General features: G+C 50.0%; 1 protein-coding gene across 1 annotated transcript in view; it reads left to right on the forward strand.

The window, feature by feature from the left end:
• Positions 1-2,675: 2,675 nt before the first annotated feature.
• The window catches only part of LOC133342166 (stAR-related lipid transfer protein 9-like), a 69,514-nt gene continuing 51,398 nt past the window's right edge, over positions 2,676-20,791 (forward strand). The window contains exons 1-3 of the mRNA XM_061551134.1: positions 2,676-2,797; positions 7,382-7,451; positions 9,101-9,220. Coding sequence (XP_061407118.1) covers positions 2,751-2,797; positions 7,382-7,451; positions 9,101-9,220 — 237 coding nt within the window. The 5' untranslated portion in view covers positions 2,676-2,750. The remainder of the gene's footprint in view (positions 2,798-7,381; positions 7,452-9,100; positions 9,221-20,791) is intronic.

Genomic DNA, 20,791 nt, shown 5'->3' on the forward strand with positions numbered 1-20,791 from the left:
ACAAAGCTTTAAGTCAAGATTTTATTGTTTATAGCTTGAGTAAATGCAGACAGGATCGCAAGGTGGCGCAGTGGTGACACGTGTGCCTTGTAGCAAGTCAACCTTTGTTCCACACCCTACTCGGCCTTAAATAAAAAACGAAATATAGGTGACGTTCAGGGCAAATTGCCCTTTTGCACAGCACATCAATGTTACCGTAGGTATGTTGAACTTCTTTCGCACCGTACGTCGCACAACCGTGCTGATCGGAGGTGCGGGGGAAGGACAACAAACTAAACACAACAACAAGCAGTTCTAAAGACATGAGTTTGCCAATCTAGACGATGATGATTTAAAAGTGAATAGCTCCAGTGGCTTTCTAATATTGGATGGAAGAGCGTTCCAGACGGCCGCAGAAGCGCATCTGAGAGCGCCACGCGACGCGGTGAGACCGTCTTGGTTCGATGGCCAGCCAGAATCCGCTGCTGCGAGGATGACCGCAGTTCGCGTGACGATGGTTTCTTCTTGATTTGAAGCTTTCGTGACTGCAGGAATCCATACTCTTTGGTTCTTTCGGTAAAGTCATGTAGGTAGAACATAAATCAAAATAAATCACGACGTTTCGGGCGCAACACAAGCGTCCGTCATCAGGTGGGACAGCATGGTCTGCTGATTTATTTTGATGATTTATTTTGTTTTATTTTATACTTACGTGACTTTAACGATGGTGTATGCTCCTTGACGAGATCAGCAGCGATGTTTTGTGGCGAGCACTTTGTGTGTCACGAGTGCGACCTCGTTATAATGTATTGGGTTCGACAGCCGCAAGGCAACACAGCACGACAATGTACTCAACATTTCACATCAATCCCAAGGCTAAAGGGTCGTCCATAAATGACGTCACGCGATTTTGGACGATTTTTGACCCCCCCCCCTCGTCACACGGCGTCACAAAAAGTCAGACCCCACCCTCAAATATGACGTCACAAAGCTCTGCCCCCCCCCCCAAATAAAACATTCTTCAAATCTCTTCAAACTATTGACATTGTAGTGCGTATTTAATATGGCGCTGCACTCTGATGTTGTAGGAGAAAACATTTATTAAAAAGTTTATTTAATTGAGTAGAACGTGTTGTCTATATTTATTTAAAGTTTCGCATTTTGATGTGACGTCACATTTCTCACCCCCCCCCCCCCCCCTCGTCACACATCGTCACAAATGTCTGACCCCCCCCCCCCCTAGGTGCGTGACGTCATTTATGGACGGCTCCAAAGCAAACATTCCTGCAAATCACTCAAATGGCATTATACACAGCAGAAGCAGCGACATCATCCGCCACTGGAAAACAACAACAACTTAGGATCCGATTGAAATACAAAAAATATAGTTTTGTGACTCGCATACCTGTGAACCCCTTATCAGTGCCCTACCTTATTACAGACCAACTCAGACCGTATTGGTCACCCCGTGGTGCCCTTATAAATCTCAACGCTCATCATACAAAGCCCCATCGCAAGGGAGAAACACAAATCGAAAAAAACACATTTGCCCGTATTTAAAAGTGTGTATGGACCTAAAAAAACTCAATTTCCCTGCACAACAATAGGGGTGATCAAACCGAATGGGTTGACACGTTATTACGGACCAGTTAAGACGTTTCCCGGACACATAATCGAATTGGTAGCGACGATTTAAAGTAAAAAAAAAATTATTTAAATGATAGTAATAGGCTTTGACCCTTTCAACTGGTACAAAAACTGGCACCTTTATACAAGGCATCATGTTTGCAATAACCACAACACAAGCAGTCAAAATGCAAACAAAAAGAAACAACTCTGATAATGATTCATTATCAGAGTTGTTTCTTTTGTTTGCAAATCTGAGTCTGTCTGTGTGAGTCTGTATACAGCTGTCAGTTTTTGTACCAGTTGAAAGGGTAAAAACCAATCAGTTTCAAAGACAGTGCATAAATTATCAGAGTATTGTTTTTTGTTTGCATTTGACTGCAAGTATTGTGGTCAATGTAGGCATGATTCCTTGCAAAAGGTATCAGTTTTGTTGCCAGAAAAAAGAGGAAAATCCCTATTAGTATATTTTGGTACTGGCAAAGGAGGTCCCATGATGTAGCTGCTCACCCCGAGCTCTCATTACTCTGATAATGCGCTGTCTTTGAACTGTGCGCCTTTTGGCGTCATCTGGTCGAACACCATATGAGACTAGGCTCTAAAGAAAGCTGTCTCTGGTGTGGACCAATCAGTTTCAAAGACAATGCATAAATGATCAGAGTATTGTTTTTTGTTTGCATTTGACTGCAAGTATTGTGGTTAATGTAAGCATGATTCCTTGCAAAAGGTATCAGTTTTGTTGCCAAAAAAAGGGGGGAAAAACCTATTACTATATTTTGCCACTGGTAAAGGAGGTGTCTCATAGTGTAAATCTTTAAATGATCCCTTACACCCCCCCCCCCCCCCGGAGTGAGGAGGGCGTGGTCACGAGACCGCGGGGGGAAGGGGTCGTGGGTCCTCATCCGCCCGTGCGGGATGAGGAGGAGGAGGGAGGAGGAGGAGGTAGAGGGAGGGAGGGAGGAGGAGGGGAGAGGGAGGGAGGGAGGAGGAGGGGAGAGGCAGCGGAGACTCCCGGAGCAGGCGAGCCCGGAGGAGCGACCGGGTCCTGCGACCCCGGGCGCTGTCCCCTTCTTCGTTGTGGGGGGAGGAGGAGGGGGGGACACGACCGGGGACATGAACCAGGTTGGGTGCAGCCCGGCACGGCCATGACGAGCGTCAGGGTGGTCGTCAGGGTGAGGCCTCGCAGCAAGAAGTGAGTTGTGGAAAAACACGTGCGTGTGTGTGAGTGTCTTGTGCGTGTGTGTGAGTCTGTGTGTGTGTCTGTGTGAGTCTGTGTGGGTCTGTGTCTCGTGCGTGTGTGTGTGAGTCTCGTGTCTGTGTGAGTGTGAGTGTCTGTGAGTCTGTGTCTGTATGTGTCTCGTGTCTGTGTGTGTGTCTGTGCGTCTGTGTGTCTGTGTGAGTGTGTGTCTGTGTAAGTGTCTGTAAGTCTGTGTGTGTCTGTGTGAGTGTCTGTGTGAGTCTGTGTGTCTGTGTGTCTCGTGTCTGTGTGTCTGTGCGTGTGTGTGAGAGAGTCTGTGTCTGTGTGAGTGAGTCTGTGTCTGTGCGAGTCTGTGTGAGTGTGTCTGTGTGAGTGAGTCTGTGTCTGCGTGAGTCTGTGTGTCTGTGTCTGTGGGGGTCTTTGTGTGAGTCTGTGTCTGTGTGAGTCTGTGTCTGTGGGGGTCTTTGTGTAGTTATGTGTCTGTGTGATTCTGTGTCTGTGTGAGTCTGTGTCTGTGTGTGTCTGTGGGGGTCTTTGTCTGTGTGAGTCTGTGTCGCGTGATTCTGAGTATGTGTGAGTCTGTGTGATTCTGTGTCTGTGTGAGTCTGTCTGAGTCTGTGTGATTCTGTGTCTGTGTGGGTCTGTGTCTGTGTGAGTCTGTGTGATTCTGTGTCTGTGTGGGTCTGTCTGTGTGAGTCTGTGTGATTCTGTGTCTGTGTGAGTCTGTGTCTGTGTGAGCCTGTGTGAGTCTGTGTCTGTGTGAGTTTGTGTCTGTGTCTGTGTGAGTCTGTGTCTATGTGAGTGTGTGTGTCTTTGTGAGTTTGTGTCTGTGTGAGTCTGTGTGAGTCTGTGTCTGTGTGAGTCTGTGTGAGTCTGTGTCTGTGTGAGTATGTGTCTGTGTGAGTCTGTGAGTCTATGTCTGTGTGAGTCTGTGTCTGTGTGAGTCTGTGTCTGAGTCTGTGCGAGTGTGTCTGTGTGAGTCTGTGTCTGTGTGGGTCTGTGTCTGTGTGGGTCTGTGTCTGTGTGAGTCTGTGACAGTGTGTCTGTGTGAGTCTGTGTGGGTCTGTGTCTGTGTGAGTCTGTGTGAGTCTGTGTCTGTGTGAGTCGGTGTCTGTGTGAGTCTGTGTGAGTCTGTGAGTCTGTGTCTGTGTGAGTCTGTGTGTCTGTGTGAGTCTGTGTCTGTGTGAGTCTGTGTCTGTGTGAGTCTGTGTCTGTGTGTGTGTGTGAGTCTGTGTGTGTGTGAGTCTGTGTGTGTGCGAGTCTGTGTGTGTGTGAGTCTGTGTGTGTGCGAGTCTGTGTCTGTGCGAGTCTGTGTGTGTGTGAGTCTGTGTATGTGTGAGTTTGTGTGTGAGTCTGTGTGAGTCTGTGTGTGTGTGAGTCTGTGTGTGAGTCTGTGCGAGTCTGTGTGTGCGAGTCTGTGTGTGGTGTGAGTCTGTGTGTGTGCGAGTCTGTGTCTGTGCGAGTCTGTGTGTGTGTGAGTCTGTGTGTGTGTGTGTGAGTCTGTGTGTGTGTGTGAGTCTGTGTGTGTGAGTTTGTGTGTGAGTCTGTGTGAGTCTGTGTGTGTGTGAGTCTGTGTGTGTGAGTCTGTGTGTGTGAGTCTGTGTGTGTGAGTCTGTGTGTGTGAGTCTGTGTGTGTGAGTCTGTGTGTGTGAGTCTGTGTGTGTGAGAGTCTGTGTGTGTGTGAGTTTGTGTGTGTGTGTAAGTTTGTGTGTGAGTCTGTGTGAGTCTGTGTGTGTGTGAGTCTGTGTGTGTGAGTCTGTGTGTGTGTGAGTTTGTGTGTGTGTGAGTCTGTGTCTGTGTGAGTTTGATGCGCGGGGAGCGGCGGTCGCAGCGGTTAGCAGCGCTGCGAACCCGGCACCCGAGTTCGATTCCCGCTCACGGCCAACACCGGTGACGATTACATCTGAGGCTGCCCCTGCTAGGTCGTACCTGGTGTAGCGGTGTGTACAAACATCGCCACCGGGGAGACAAAGGCGGCCGGGCGTGCTGCTGGCCACCCACCCTCTTCGTGTGCCTTGCCGATCTTCATAGATGATCGCTAAAGAGCACCTGCCCCTGCAGTCCGTTAAGGCTATACGGGGGATCTTTATATTCTTTGGGTCTTTCGCTAAAGTCACGTCGGTAGGTTCAAATCTTTGTCTTTTGTGTGAGTTCGTGATTGTTGGAGTGCCGTCACAGTTGAATCTGAGTTGATCGCTTTTCACTCATTGCAGCGGTCAATCGTCGTCAGCGTCGCACTTGAAGCCGCGTGGTGAGAGAAATCGTGGTTCCGAAATTGATCATTGTCATCATCATCATAAAGCGCCATCGCATGCTCGAGCAGCAACAATTTGGGTTGAATTGATTGTTCGAAATTTCACGCTCGTCACCGTCACCCGTTTGCCATCACCATCTTCTGTCGGTTGTTGTAACCAACACAGTTGAGCTGAAATAATGATGATGATCATCATCATCATCCCATGTTCCAGACCGCACCATTCATCAGCCTGAATTGACTGTGTTCCAAACTTTATAAGTCACCGTTGTCATCATCATCCTGAAAATGCTAATTGCTTAATTATGAACAATTTTGCTGGGTTGATGAGAATGTTTCAAAGTTCCAGACATCACCATGCAGGCTTGGTACCTCGTGATAGGTGTCTGGTGTTTGAACATCTTTCCGGGAGGGGAAGAAAAAACAGATTACATTTCATCACACCATCATCGGTTTGCTCAAGCGGTGCAGATGAGCTGAGACGATCAGGTTCCAAACTTCGTAATCAGCAACGGCATCATCCAGTTGCCATCATAATTTGTCTAACCAACAGAGTTGAGCTCAATTCATAACTATCATGATCTAATCATCAGTTGTTTCAACAGCACGGATGAGTTGAATCATCATCATCATCGTAGTCGTGGCCATCTGCACGGTTAGTGGTTTGTGTGATTCGCACGGTTGGTTACGTACGGTGCGAAAGAAGTTCATCATACATACGCGTGTGCGTATCGTGAGAAGCTTTGCAAGTTAACATTGCAGCGATTTAAAACTGTCGGGCGTTGACTCAGCCCATCATCGTCATTCCTCCAGGGCCGATAAAATACTGCCATAAGCATCACTTAGTGATGGGGGGAGTGGTTGTGTTGTTCTGTGGATAGCCTGGTACCCGCCACGGGAACGTGAAATTTCCACCACTGGCTAAGGGCTATTCAGTGATGATGAGCGCCTCCCCAATACTCGCTTGGGCATTTATAATCTGGTATTTGCCCTGCGTTATGGTGCCGCGTCCTATGTATGCCCCCCGCCTTCATCAACGCGCGCTGTGACACCAGCGTGGTGAAGTATGGTCGGATAACCCCCACGAGTCGTCGGGCGCGGGGAGGCCCTCATTCAGCAGTGGATTGACAAAGGTGCCCGGCATGTTTGTGGAGTGTGCACGATTTCTGTAATATGACATTGGGTCAACATCAAGATCAGGCGAGTTAAACATCATCGTGTCGATGTTTAGATGTTATTGCTTTGCTCGGTGCCGTGCGCAGTTCCGATGCCGGTTCTGTGGCAGTTGTGGAAATTCCACGTTGCTATGACGGGGGACTAGGCATGCCACAGAACCACTTTTGACTGAATTCTCACAAGGTGATGCTCTCGGTATTTTATGCGCCCTGGAGAGATGATGAGATGAGGCGACCGCTGATGCCGATTTGAACTTAACAAAGACAAAAGATCCCCCCTCTAGACGTTGTCACACTGTTGGGGCAAGTGCTTGTTGTACCGTGTGTACGTTAAACTTCTTTCGCACCGTACGTAGCCAACCGTGCGGGGGAGGTGCGGGGGAAGGACAACAAACTGAACACAACACGCACTTCTAAAGAAATGACTTTTTAATATAGAATGAGTTTTCAAACTAATTGGTTGTTCCATACATGTAAGCATGTCATACAGTGGCGAGCTGTTGACTGCCTTTCCTGGTATGCAGGAGGTCGTGGGGTTTGATCCCGGCCCTGACGGCTGTATATTTGCAGTTTGCATGTTCTCCCCGTGGTCGCGTGGATATTTCTCTGGGTCCTCCAGTTTTTCCCTCCACGTTTAGAATCTACATGAGTTTCGAGTATTTTGCGGTTGTAAATGTACACGGGATAAGCCACTCTATTGGGCTATCATTTGTGATAGCCAGGTCGCTTCTTAAAAATAGCTATATAGCTCAGTGTGCCTTACCTGGTCAAATAAAAAATTGCTTACTTTTTTGTTTAGTGTAAATGTGGAGTTTTTACTAAAAAAAATAGTTTAGTTTAAATGTTTTTTTTTACTTTTTAGTTTAGTTGAAATGTGTGTTTTTAACTTTTTAGTTTAGTTTAAATGTGTTTTGTTTATTTTTTTTTACTTTTTAGTTTAGTTTAAATGTGTTTTGTTTACTTTTTTTTACTTTTTAGTTTAGTTTAAATGTGGTTTTTTTTCTTTTTGTTTAGTTTAGATTTTTGTTAACTTTTTTTTACTTTTTAGTTTAGTTTAAATGTGTTTTTTGTACTTTTTTGCTTAGTTTAAACTTGTTTTTTTGTACTTATCCCTGAGAGATGCTGCTGTTGTCCCTTCCCTGTTGACAGGGAGGTGCAGTGCACAGAGGAGGTGATCGTGGACGTGAAAGAGAACGTGCTGTCCATCAGAAATGTCAAGGTACGCCACACTGCTCGCCGACAGTGCGAAGGAGCGGCCCACCACTGCTCGTATCACCGCATCTTTCTCCACCATCTTTCAACGTGACAAAGGTCGCACTCGGTACACGCAAAGTGCTTGCCGCAAATGAACCGCAGCACCTCGCTGATCTCGTCAAGGAGCGTAAAGCATCATCACGCGAACTCCTGGTCATCCTCACAGCAGCGGCGTCTGGCTGACCGTCGCCGCATCGCGTCCTTTCAGATGCGCTTCTGTGGCCGTCTGGAACGCTCTTCTGATATTAGGAAGCCCCTGGAGCTATGCACTTTTACATCGTCCAGATGGAAAACTCATTTGTTCGGAACTGCCTTTTTTTGTTTAGTTTGTTGTCCTTACTCCGCACCCCGATTAGCACAGGTTGGCTACGTATGGTGCGAAAGAAATTCATCATACATATGTATCATCGTCACCATCGGTCATGATCTATCCACTGCTGCATGAAGGCCTCCCCAAGCTGTCGGCCATCTCGGTCCTGCGATGTGAATAGCTCCCCCACTCCGTATAGCCTTAAACAGACTGCGAGGTAATAATCCATCCTGCACGGGTTGAATTCATCGCTCCAGCTCCACGATGGACGTGCTGCCACGTGCGTTCACGAGCTGGAATCATTGCTCCATCTCCACGGTGGACATTGTCTCGGCGTGTTCCGTCCTTTGGCTACCACTACATCATTTGTCGCCACGGTGGCGAGATGTTAACTACCTCGCCTGGTACGCAGGAGGTCGTGCGTTCGATGCCGACCCTGACGCCTGTTGCATATTTGGAGTGTGCGTGTTCTCCCCGTGGTCGTGTGGATTTTTCTCCGGGTCATCCGGTTTTTCTCTCTACATTTAGAATCAACGTGCATTTAGAGTATTTTGCTGCTATAAATTCCCACGTGATAAGCCACTTTTTCGAGCTATCAAGACCTATATAGCTCGGTGGGCCTTACCTGGTAACATTAAAAAAGTTTAATTTCGTCTCGGCCTTTGTGGGGTCATGCGTTGTGCTTACGCTGCTTCAGCGAGAAGTAAAAAAATGTCGCTCAAACGAGCAATGCGGCGGCACTTGAGCCAGTGGTGGAAATTCCACGTTCTCATCGCGAGGACCAGTACATCCACACAGCACCCGCTGTTTCCTTTTGGGATAGCACAAAAAGTAAGCCCTCGATATAAACAAAGCATTGTATTTGATTTTGAAATCTTGAAGATGCTGGGGATTGTTTTAAGTATTTATTTGGGCACTCGCCGTTGATGATTTGTGTTTGACATTCAGACTTGGAGCAACGGCGCAAAAGTAAACTCCTCGATATGAGCTCAGTTTTATTTGAATATGTTGTGAAGAAGGCATATTAAAAAATGTATGTAAAATCAGCGACATTACCAAAAATGTCGCTGATTTTTCATACATATATTGTCTTTTAAGGCCACAGTATTATTGACTCGTGTGTTCAGATTTTTTTTGTCAATTGTGCTTGTGCACCACTTACAAGGCAGCAACAGCAGGAGCATCACTGACCGATTTGTTCAGCTTTTGTTATGATGTAAAAATTCCGAGATTCCCGCGGTTTATCCTCGTGTTCTTTGCTCTCCCCGCCCGGCGCGTTGCGACCGCCGGCGACCGTGGCTCAGCCTTCCCGGTGGAGCGGCGTCGGCAACGGTGGGAGCCGAGACCTCGTCACGGAGTTCCCCTTCGACCGCTGCTTCTGGTCCGTGGAACCGGCGGCGCCGGACTTCGCCTCCCAGCAAACGGTAATGATCGGCGGGCGCGCGAGATCGGCACGCGGGTTCCCTCGTGGTGCCGGACCAGGGAAGTTTCCTCTGCTCCCTTTCGCGCCGCTGTACTGCGACGCCCTCTTTGCCTGCGATGTCTCGAGTGCCGCGATGGGTTTACCCTCGCGCTCGTCACCTGCCCGTCTCGTCGCGCCCTCCGCAGTTATTTGACAGATCTCTTCTATGAAGGGACTCTCTCCTCCACGCTGGAGGCAGGAGCTTGACTTGAAACCCGTCTCTCTTGAACAAAGTAAGCTGTTGGTCACGCGGATTGGTCCGCTGGATCATAATGCGGACTTTTTATTTTCAGCGCCACGGTTGGAATGTTAAGCTGTCCAACCAATATTTTGGTTTTCTGAAATCACCGTTCATTCATTGAAAATAAGCCGTGTGAGCCCCTGTGTGCCGAGCATCGTTCATTCTGCCTGTGCACACCTGCGAGTGTTATCCCCTGGTGTTGTTTTAGGACTTGTTCTCCGGTTTCCTCCTGCATACGACAGGCGCCTTACAAAGGGATTGGCCAAACATTGCAGTGCAGGATCCTCTTCAAAATGGGGTTTTAAAAAAAAAAATCACCGCAGCTTTTCTGGAAAAACACAGGACGGTTTGAACTGCTATTTATTGTTAAAATGTAGTTTTAAACGTAGAAGCGAGGGGGTATGCTGTAAGTTTTTTACTTGCTGTGTTTCGTTTGCCACGCGCGATGCGGCCACCAAGGGCAGTGAGGACAGAGCCTCTGTCAGTCGAACTGTAAAGCTGTTCCCACGCTGAATAGTGCCTTCCACATTCCCACGACAAGGCCCAGTCTCATCTTCAGAGCCACGCGGTTTATTCCCACGCTCACCTATCGCAGTTGCGTCGTATGGAATGAGAATCAGCGTCTTTATTTAGACTGGAGGAGGAATCCGATGAGCCGTGAAGCTCTTTACCCACAGATGTCCAGTATGGACGGGACAAAAAGGTTACAACAGCGAACGAATACAAAAACAACGATAGGAGTGCGAAATAGAGAAAATGTTAAGCAAGTCACTAAATATGAACAAAAAATCTATTTATTAAATAGGATTGAGCAAGGTAGCAAAAACAACAACAAAACAGTCCCAGACGACACTTTTAAAAGTTACGTTGTGTGTATGTACAGTTTACATTCGGCGTTCTTTCGCACAACACAGCGGTAAATAACAATGGCAGGCGACGAGCAGCGCCTGGACGCGTGCCACGTTCCCACAATGCTCCCCCGCAGCCCCCACCCCCTCCGCACGACCCTTCTCCCGAGCGGCTTCACCTTTGGAATGGTTGTTGGCCACCGGGCCTGGTCAGGTGGTGGCCGAGTTTCTGACCGATGGCGCCGGCCGGCAGTTCTTCGTGTCGGCGATCGGCTGGCGGGTGGTGGGAGTCGGGGTAACTACCCCTGAGGTGCCACAACAACAACAAAATACCTGGGACATTAAAGTAAACAATTTATTTTTATTTTTTACCCGTTAAGCCCCACTGAGCTACACTGTATAGCTCCTTTGTCAGCTCGCAGAAGTGGCTCGCCACGTGGCCAAATACTCCGGAGAAAAATGCCACGCGACCACGGGGAGAGAGACACTCAAACTCCAAATATACAGGGTCATCGCGGCGAGGAAGAATGAGTCGAACATCTCGACACCGCCGGATGAGGGCACGACGGTCATTTGACAGTGGGCAAGGCGGCATCATCGTGAGCACGCCCCGTCTCAGTCGTCGCTTGATGGTCACCGACTGCACGGCGTCGTTTGGCTGAAGTAAAATAATGTACATGGGCCACATCGTGGGATGAAGAAGACCATCTGACGATCGATACCGGAAGAGGGAAGGAGCTGCATGTAAACGCGTCGTCCGCGGAGTGCTTTATATGCTTTGCACAACTTGCAACAACAACGAGAAAAAAACAACCGGTGATCTGTGAATGTCCCGGGACAACTCGCAGACGATGCTGGGTAAAGCAGAGACACAGGTGGCAAGCTCAAGGTCTCCGGAGCCAAGCGCCGGGGCTTTTATTGATGTTTAGTGTGGGCCGGGAGGGGAGGGGGTGGAAGAGGGGGGGGAGAATGCACCGCTGGGATGAGATTTGTGACGGTTGAGTCCCAGAAGGGGACCGGTCCGTGCCCGGGTTTGAAAAGTGCTTTGTGGTGTTTCCGTTGCCGTTGGAGACGACCATGTGGCCGCGGCGGCTGCCGCTGCTGCGCGGATTCCGGCGTGCAACTGCAAAAAAACAGAGAATTACGCCAGTGTTGCTGCGAATTACATTGAGAGACCAAAAAACCAACCGCACTTTCAGAGACGTCACGTGGACGAGTTGGGATTTGTAAGCGGGCGACGGCGACGCGTGCGGCGGGGCGTCCACCGCGGAGACGGAGCGATGAAATCAGCTCGTGCCGGATGGATTATTTATTACATCGCAGTCTATACCGGGCGGGGGTGGGGGTGGAACTATTCACATCGTAGGAGTGAGAGAGATGGCGACAGCTGTTTGGGAGGCCTTCATCCAGCAGTGGATGGTTCATGGCTAATGCTCAGAATCATAATATTTATTGACACTGGAGTAATACGTCGAGCTATAGGAGCGGGTAAGAACGTTACGACAACAAACAATACGAAAACACGATAGGAGTGCAAAGTATGGGAAAGGTCAACAACTGATCTTATTTTGTATCTTACCAGGTAAAGTCCACTGAGGTATTAACTTATTTTTCAGAAGTGACCACAAATGATAGCTCAACAAAGTGGCTTATCACGTGGAAATTAACCTCAATGCGTGTTTCTAAATGTGGAGGGAAAAAAACCGGAGGACCCGGAGGAAAAAAATCCACGTGACCACGTGGAGAGAGACACGCAAACTCCAAATGCGATGATGACGATGGCGTTGCTCGGGATGACCTGGAGCTTAGTGCCACCTTGCCCCGGTCTGCGAGCAGCAGCGGTGGCCGTGTCGGCCCTCTGCGCCGTACACGCGGTTTGTTGCGAGTGGCAGCTGCTGCTTGTCGCCCTCCGACGTCAACGTGAAACTTGAACTTCGACGGGCGACGCGACTGCCCTGCACGTGACCTTGTTGCAACCGTCGAATGTTGCGTAACATCCTCCTCCATTCGACACTTCAACTCTCTGGCTGTCGCCTGATGAGGCTGGTTGTAATTACCGGCGAAACGTCGCGGCGCTCGAATTGTAAATGTTGTGGGTTTACTCTCCAAAGCAGAACTAGTAACTGTTTTGGCATGTTTTGTCTACATAACAAACCATACTAAATAGCTGTGTCGGCTGATGGCGGACTTAAAGACACAGTTATATTCATGCGATCTAACCCAAAAAAAACGTATATTATGGATAATATTGGTCATGAACGCCTTCTTGTTAAACTGCAACTTTGTTGCTTGTTTTACAGTGCAGTTGTACATTTATCGGGGCGTTAATACTCAGTCGCAGCCCGTGTTAACGTCTAATATAATATATTTTCCACGCGTACTGGCGTTAAGCGGCGAGTCGATTGTCGTCGGTGTTTCGGTTCGCCGCCGAGTTGAACGGCAAATTATCACGGCCAAGTTTAGCACTCGGATACGCGACGTTCCGCTTGCAACTGCGCCAAGCATCTTCAGGACAGAACCCAGGCAGTAGGAATTCAAATCCAGGAAGTCGGAATAAAATCCAGGAAGCCAGATCATTTCACGGCCGAACCCTACAATCTACTACGAGTCGATAAAATATTGTCTGCAAAAACCTACTCGTTAACTTAGGATTGTGTGTGCGTGTACAAGCGCATGCCAAGACTCTCTGTACACCAACCCTGTCATAGACACAGCCTAGGGATGTCACCATGCATTTACATCAAAATTAAAAACATTTCTTTAGAACTTGCTTATTGTGTTTCGTTTGTTGTCCTTTCGTCGCACCTCCGATTAGCACGGTTGGCTACGTATGGTGCGAAAGAAGTTCAACACACATACACATTATTCACGAGAGATGTTTATATTTATAACCAGGTGAGATTGCACAGGAGCAGCGCGGTGGTGTCACCGCTTGCTTCTTGTTGACGATCAATACCTCCATTTATATATAACCGCGCTTCAGCTCCAATGAGTCTCTTCTTCTCTAGGGAGACCCGGAGTAAATTACAGGCAGATGGAACATATTACAGAGGGGGAGAGAAAAAAACAATCTGATTTAGCAGTGGTGAATGACAACAATGAACACGGGGAACAGAGTCCAGTGCGGATCATAAGCGATCACACCGCCCGAGGTGAAGCGATGTCGGAGTTGAAAAGCAGCTGCCGGCTTGCCAGCTGTGAGATGGTCGATGTTTCGCTCGGCATTGCTCCGGAAGAATTGAATGATTCCCCCTTGAGATTTGGATTTTTAAAACATGTTGGGGCTCCTGTTGCAATAGAGGAATGCGTTCCTTTTTTAAAATCAAAATTTTGTCATTTAATTTGTATTTTTTGTATGGAGTTTGTTTCATTTATACAGTTTTGTTAGCCTGAATACATACGGTATCACATCACATCATTAGCAACAGTTCCAGCCCTCTTGTTAATCTAGTTTGGATGAAGACCTGCCTCGTGTCAATTCATTCAGCTGTACTTCACTAGGCCCGTCAGTGTGAGTTGGTGAGTTGGCGAAGGGGGGGGGGGTACTCATGACAAGTACAGACAGATGTCACTTGCCACTGATGTGTTAGCCCTGGCAGGGAGTCAAATTTGGGCTTGTATGTTTGTCTGTATGTATGTTGAACTTCTTTCGCACCGTACGTAGCCAAGCGTGCTAATTGGAGGTGCGGGGGAAGGACAACAAATTAAACACAAAAAGCTTTTCGAAAGAAAATAGTTTTCAATCTCGATGATTTAAAAGTGTTTAAGCTCCAGTGGCTTCCTCATGTCGGAAGGAGCGTTACCAGACGGCCGCAGAAGCGCATCTGAACGTGCCAGATGCAGTGACTGTCTTTGTTCAATAGCCACTGCTGCAAGGATGACCGGAGTTCACGTGATGGTTTATGCTCCTTGGCATAGCGCAGTGGATGTCTGTTGAACTTCTTTCGCACCGTACGTAGCCAACCAAGTCTGCGCTAACTACTGTGCCACCGTCCCTCCCTCGGTGAACATCTCGTTCTAACAAGCAAGCGATTCTCGTGTACACGTTACTCTCCTGCATATCGTGAGCATCTTATTTTCTGAGCCACAATTCCCGCTTTTGCCGACTTCCGTTATATATTAGAGTATAGCCCCGTCTTTTAAGCCTGGCTGCTTCGGCCCTGACGTCAGGGTCATGCGCGTAATAATTGTTGTCCTGCCACCACGGTCCAAATGTGTATCCAGTATTGGGCACGTGATGATCACAAGGCCCGGTCTGTGTCCCTGGCGACGTCCACGAGGTTTTGCCTGGCGGCGCTGGCTCGCTATGCACGCGAGATGCTGCAACCCTCTGGGTTTCCCCCCTACACATTTAGAATCAAGGGGCCGCCCATAAATGACGTCACGCACTTGGGGGGGGGGGGGGGGGGTCAGACATTTGTGACGATGTGTGACGAGGGCGGGGTTTGAGAAATGTGACGTCACATCAAAATAAGCAACTTTAAATATAGACAACACGTTCTACTTATGATAATTGGTTTTTTACCCTTCTATCTGGCAACAAAACTGACACCTTTTTTTACAAGGAGTCATGTTTGCATAGACCACAATACCTGCAGCCATAATCTAGAAATTAAATAGAAATGACGTTCTACTGAATTAAATAGACTTTTTAATAAATGTTTTCTCCTATAACATCAGAGTGCAGCGCCACATTAAATACGCACTATAATGACGATAGTTTAAAGCGATTCGAAGCATGTTTTTTAGAATGCGGCGGACAGCGAGTGTGGACTCGTCTTCACGTTCGTTCACTCCGCACGGGATAGAGTGTTGCACCCTCGCACGGGATAGAGTGTTGCACCCTCGCACGGGATAGAGTGTTGCACCCTCGCACGGGATAGAGTGTTGCACCCTCGCACGGGATAGAGTGTTGCACCCTCGCACGTGCGGATTTTCTCCGCTGCGCTTCATTTTCCTCCACGCAAGTTGTTTTCGTCAGTTAGACGCCGCTGCCGCCTGTCCCACTTCGTTGTCCCTCGCCGCCCGCACCTGCGATGAGCACGGCGGGCCACGTTGCTCGTGCCTCTGAATCGCCCCCCCCCCCTCTCTCTCTGTGTGCGGGTTAGGGGGAGGGAGATAGAGGGGGGATAAAGGAGAGGGGGGGCATGGGGGGGTCGGGCTGGACCAGGAGTCTTGTGCCGCAGCTGTGATGGTTCGTCGCAGCAGCGGCAGCTGCTTCACGAGCACGCCACTGAGCAACGGGCGGCACTTGTGGTGGTTGATGGTGGTTGGTGGTGGTGGTGGTAGTTGGTGTTTGGTGGTGGTTGGTGGTGGTGGTGGTAGTTGGTGGTGGTGGTGGTGATGTTTGGTGGTGGTTGGTGGTGGTAGTTGGTGGTGGTGGTGTTTGGTGGTGGTGGTTGGTGGTGGTGATGTGTTGTGGTGATGTGTGGTGGTGGTTGGTGGTGGTGATTGGTGGTGGTTGGTGGTGGTGATGTTTGGTGGTGGTTGGTGGTGGTGATGTTTGGTGGTGGTTGGTAGTGGTGATGTTTGGTGGTGTTTGGTGGTGGTGATGTTTGGTGGTTTTGGTTGGTGGTGGTGGTTGTGGTTGGTGGTGGTGGTGGTGTTTGGTGGTGGTGTTTGATGGTGGTGGTTGGTGGTGATGTTTGGTGGTGGTTGGTGGTGGTAGTTGGTGGTGGTTGGTGGTGGTTGGTGGTGGTGATGTTTGGTGGTTGTGGTTGGTGGTGGTGGTTGTGGTTGGTGGTGGTGGTGTTTGATGGTGGTGGTTGGTGGTGATGTTTGGTGGTGGTTGGTGGTGGTGGTGGTGGTTGGTGGTGGTGATGTTTGGTGGTGGTGATGTTTGGTGGTGGTTGGTGGTGGTGATGTTTGGTGGTGGTTGGTGGTGGTTGGTGGTGGTGATGTTTGGTGGTTGTGGTTGGTGGTGGTGGTTGTGGTTGGTGGTGGTGGTGGTGTTTGGTGGTGGTGTTTGATGGTGGTGGTTGGTGGTGATGTTGGTGGTGGTTGGTGGTGGTAGTTGGTGGTGGTTGGTGGTGGTTGGTGGTGGTGATGTTTGGTGGTGGTGATGTTTGGTGGTGGTTGGTGGTGGTGATGTTTGGTGGTGGTTGGTGGTGGTTGGTGGTGGTGATGTTTGGTGGTTGTGGTTGGTGGTGGTGGTTGTGGTTGGTGGTGGTGGTGGTGTTTGGTGGTGGTGTTTGATGGTGGTGGTTGGTGGTGATGTTTGGTGGTGGTTGGTGGTGGTAGTTGGTGGTGGTTGGTGGTGGTTGGTGGTGGTGATGTTTGGTGGTGGTGATGTTTGGTGGTGGTTGGTGGTGGTGATGTTGGTGGTGGTTGGTGGTGGTGGTGGTGGTGATGTTTGGTGGTTGTGGTTGGTGGTGGTGGTTGTGGTTGGTGGTGGTGGTGTTTGGTGGTGGTGTTTGATGGTGGTGGTTGGTGGTGATGTTTGGTGGTGGTTGGTGGTGGTAGTTGGTGGTGGTTGGTGGTGGTTGTTGGTGGTGGTTGGTGGTGGTGGTGTGTGGTGGTGGTTGGTGGTGGTAGTTGGTGGTGGTTGGTGGTGGTAGTTGGTGGTGGTTGGTGGTGGTTGGTGGTGGTGATGTTTGGTGGTGGTTGGTGGTGGTGATGTTTGGTGGTGGTTGGTGGTGGTTGGTGGTGGTGATGTTTGGTGGTTGTGGTTGGTGGTGGTGGTTGTGGTTGGTGGTGGTGGTGGTGTTTGGTGGTGGTGTTTGATGGTGGTGGTTGGTGGTGATGTTTGGTGGTGGTTGGTGGTGGTAGTTGGTGGTGGTTGGTGGTGGTTGGTGGTGGTGATGTTTGGTGGTGGTGATGTTTGGTGGTGGTGGTTGGTGGTGGTGATGTTTGGTGGTGGTTTGTGGGGTTGGTGGTGTTGATGGTTTGGTGGTTGTGGTGGTGGTGGTTGTGGTGGTTGGTGTGGTGGTGGTGTTTGGTGTTGGTGTTGATGGTGGTGATGTTTGTTTGGGTGGTGGTGGTAGTGGTGGTGGTTGGTGTGGTGGTGGTGGTTATGTTTAGTGGTGGTTTGGTGGTGGTGATGTTGGTGTGTTGGTGGTGGTTATTTGGTGGTGGTTGGTGGTGGTAGTGGTGGTGGTTGGTGGTGGTGGTTGGTCTGGTTGTAGTGGTGGGGTTTGGTGGGGTGGGTGGTGGTAGTTGGTGTGCCTGGTGGTGTGTTGGTGTGTTAGTTGGGGTGGTTGGTGGTGGTTGTGGTGGTTGGTGGTAGTTGGTGGTGGTTGGTGGTGTAGTTTGGGGTGGTGGTGGTGGTGGGTGTAGTGGTGGTGGTTGGTGGTGGTTGTTGTGGTGGTTGGTGCTAGTTGGGGGGTTGGTGGTGGTTGGTGGTGGTGGTTGGTGGTAGTTGGTGGTGGTTGGTGGTGGTGGGTGGTGGTGATGTTTGTTGGTGGTGCCGCGTCGCTGGCAATGCGGGGCGACAACGCCGTCTTTGTCTGCCCGTGTCGAGGTCGAGGCGGCGATGTTGACTTGGCGCGGGGCGCAGCGGGTGGCGACCGCTCAAGGTGTCGAACCCCCCCCCCTCTAGACCCCCCCCCCCTCTAACCCCCCCTCTAACCCCCCCCTAGACCCCCTCTCCCCGCCTCTCCTCCCTCCTCCCTCTCCCCCCCTCCAAGCGTCCGTCTCCAGGTGTGGTGGTGGTGGTGGCGGTGCACTCTGCTGCAAACCCCGTCTTCTTCTAACTTACGGCAGCTGATGTTGACGATGTTAGACGCAGAGCGGCGACGACTCCAATTTGACGTCCAGGGTGGTCAAGCCGAGATAGCCGCGTCAGGAGCGGCTGAGTGGCATCGCTGCGATGTCTCCTTTCGCGTTTGCGGATCAATTCCTGACGACGGCGAACATCAGTGGCGATCATCTGAACTGGTTCTGCCCCCCCCCCCCCACCCCGTAGGTCAGATCAGTCTCAAATGAGTAGCCCGATGTAAACTGCACCAGATACTCATTCAATCACAGCAAACAGAGTGGTTTAGATGGCCTACAATGAGCTCTTCATGTCGTCAAACACGCAGGACAGCGGCCCTCTTCATGATCTCCGTGAAGGAATTCACACAAAGACAAAGATACACACACAAAGACAAAGATCCCCCGTATAGCCTTAACTGTTGGCGCAAGTGCTGTTAGCGAGCAGCACCTGTGAATGCCGGAACGGTACACGAGGGGGTAGGTGGCCAGCACCACGCCCGGCCGCCTTTGTCTCCCCAGTGGCGATGTTTACACACCGCACCAGGTAGTCATTTGAGGCTGAGTCGACCTAGGGGAGGCTCAGGACCGGTTCAGATATTCGTCACTGGTGTTGGCCGTGAGTGGGAATTGAACTCCGGTCGCCAGGTTCGTAGCGTAGCGCTCAAACCGCTACAATACCGCTCCCCCCGCACACAACCACATACACAACCCCCGCACATACATACAGACACACATTGCACACAAGTCGACGTAGATCCACATTCTGTCTTGGAGACTGTGAAAGTGATTGCCGTTAGCGAGCACCGGGCGAGGCCTCTGGCACGACGCGTGGTGTGGGTGGTGGGGTGGTTAGCAACACGCCTTTGGCCGCCTTTGTCTCCCACAATGATCATGTGTACACGCCACACCCAATACTCATTTGAGGCTAAGTTGACCTAGAAGCGGCGTGACCTGAAAAGGCTCAACAAACACCACTTGCCAATGATGTTGCAGAGTTTGCAGTGAACTCTATACACACACAAAGACAAGGATCGCCTGGTATTATAGCCTTTACAGACCGTTGGGGCAAGTGCTGTTAGCAAGTCTCTATGAAGGCTGATAAGGCACACGAGGGGGAGGGTGGCCAGCACCACGCACGACCAGGCTCTGCAAAAATAGCCAGGAGGAAACTACCCATCTCCGTGTTGGCCCCGTGCTTGGGTGGCTCTGTTGTGCCAGTGGAAAACCACCCATCTCCGTTTTGGCCCCGTGCTGGCGTGGCTCTGTTGTGCCAGTGGAAAACCACCCATCTCCGTGATAGCCCCGTGCTGGTGTGGTTCTGTTGTGCCAGTGGAAAACCACCCATCTCCATGTTGGCCCCGTGCTGGTGTGGCTCTGTTGTGCCAGTGGAAAACCACCCATCTCCGTGTTGGCCCCGTGCTGGTGTGGTCTGTTGTGCCAGTGGAAAACCACCCATCTCCATGTTGGCCCCGTGCTGGCGTGGCTCTGTTGTGCCAGTGGAAAGGGGAATATTTGACATCATATCGAGAACCTATCGAAGAACCGGTGCAAGCTGGTTCGTGTGTCTCGCGTTCATATTTTTTCTTTTTGAAAGTGCGTTTGTTCGCTGCGGCGGCGTGCGGCTGTGAACGAACCCGGTCGACTTCTCCGAGAGCGAATGTAGGGCAAAGAAAAATATATAATTAAGGGCTCCCCTTGCTTATGCTCATTCACCACCCCTCCCCCGCCAACTCTGTTTCCCAGCCAAGACGACAGCCTTCCTTGGACCCCAACCAGCGCAGGTTTACGCTGTGCGTGGCCGCCTCGCTCCCCCCAACAACACAGGCGACGAAGCAGCGCCCGCGAGCCAGCTCGCTTGAGCTCAGTGCAAACGTTTATTTCGCTTTACGCAGTGGAGACTCGGAGAGGTTTCCTTGTCTCCCGCCTGCAAGTGAGACATCGCAAAGCAACGTCGGGTAAACTGTGGGAGTGTTGTTATTATTGTTCTGGTCTTGCTGAAGTTCAAGGTGCGCCACGGTGGCGAGATGTTAACTGCCTCGCCTGGTGTGCAGGAGGCTGTGGGTTCGATCCTGACCATTTATGCCTGCATATTTGGAGTTTGCATGTTCTCCCCGTGGTCGCATGAATTTTTCTCCAGGTCCTCTGGTTTTGTCCCTCCACCTTTAGAATTAACGTGCATTGAGTATTTGGCTGCTATAAATTTCCACGTGATAAGTCGCTTCGTTGAATTATCATTTGTGATAGCCAGGCCACTTCTGAAAAAGAGCTATATAGCCCAGTGAGGCCTTACTCGGTCAAATAAAACATTTTAAAGCTTTCGTGACTGCAGACGTCTTTCCGACAGACCTGTTCTTCACCTGAGGACGGCTGCTTGCATTGTGGCCGAAACGTCGTGAGAATTGTATTTTATTATGTTTTATTTTTATTATTTTATTATTTCCCTTCTACGTGACTTTACCGAAAGAACTAAGAAGACAAGTAAAGCTTGTTTAGTTTATCCTATAAAATTGTTTCTATTTTGTTAAACCAAGTGAGACCTCTAAGACACCAGGATGAGTCTCATTGACAACAATGGGGCATTAGTTTGCCAGCAGTAGTAGGGGAGGGGAGGGGGTGATTGCTGCTATGCACAATCCCAATTTAGTAATTTGCGGTGTAATTTTTAGAATTTGGCAAAAATGTGGACTCTGACGCCGGCACCCAGTATCCGTCTCGCTCGAATGACATCAGCGGATCTTTAAAGTTCGCT

This window comes from Lethenteron reissneri, chromosome 14 (assembly GCF_015708825.2).
Source record: "Lethenteron reissneri isolate LAM-NWPU_2019-01 chromosome 14, ASM1570882v1, whole genome shotgun sequence".
NCBI classification, from domain to species: domain Eukaryota; kingdom Metazoa; phylum Chordata; class Hyperoartia; order Petromyzontiformes; family Petromyzontidae; genus Lethenteron; species Lethenteron reissneri.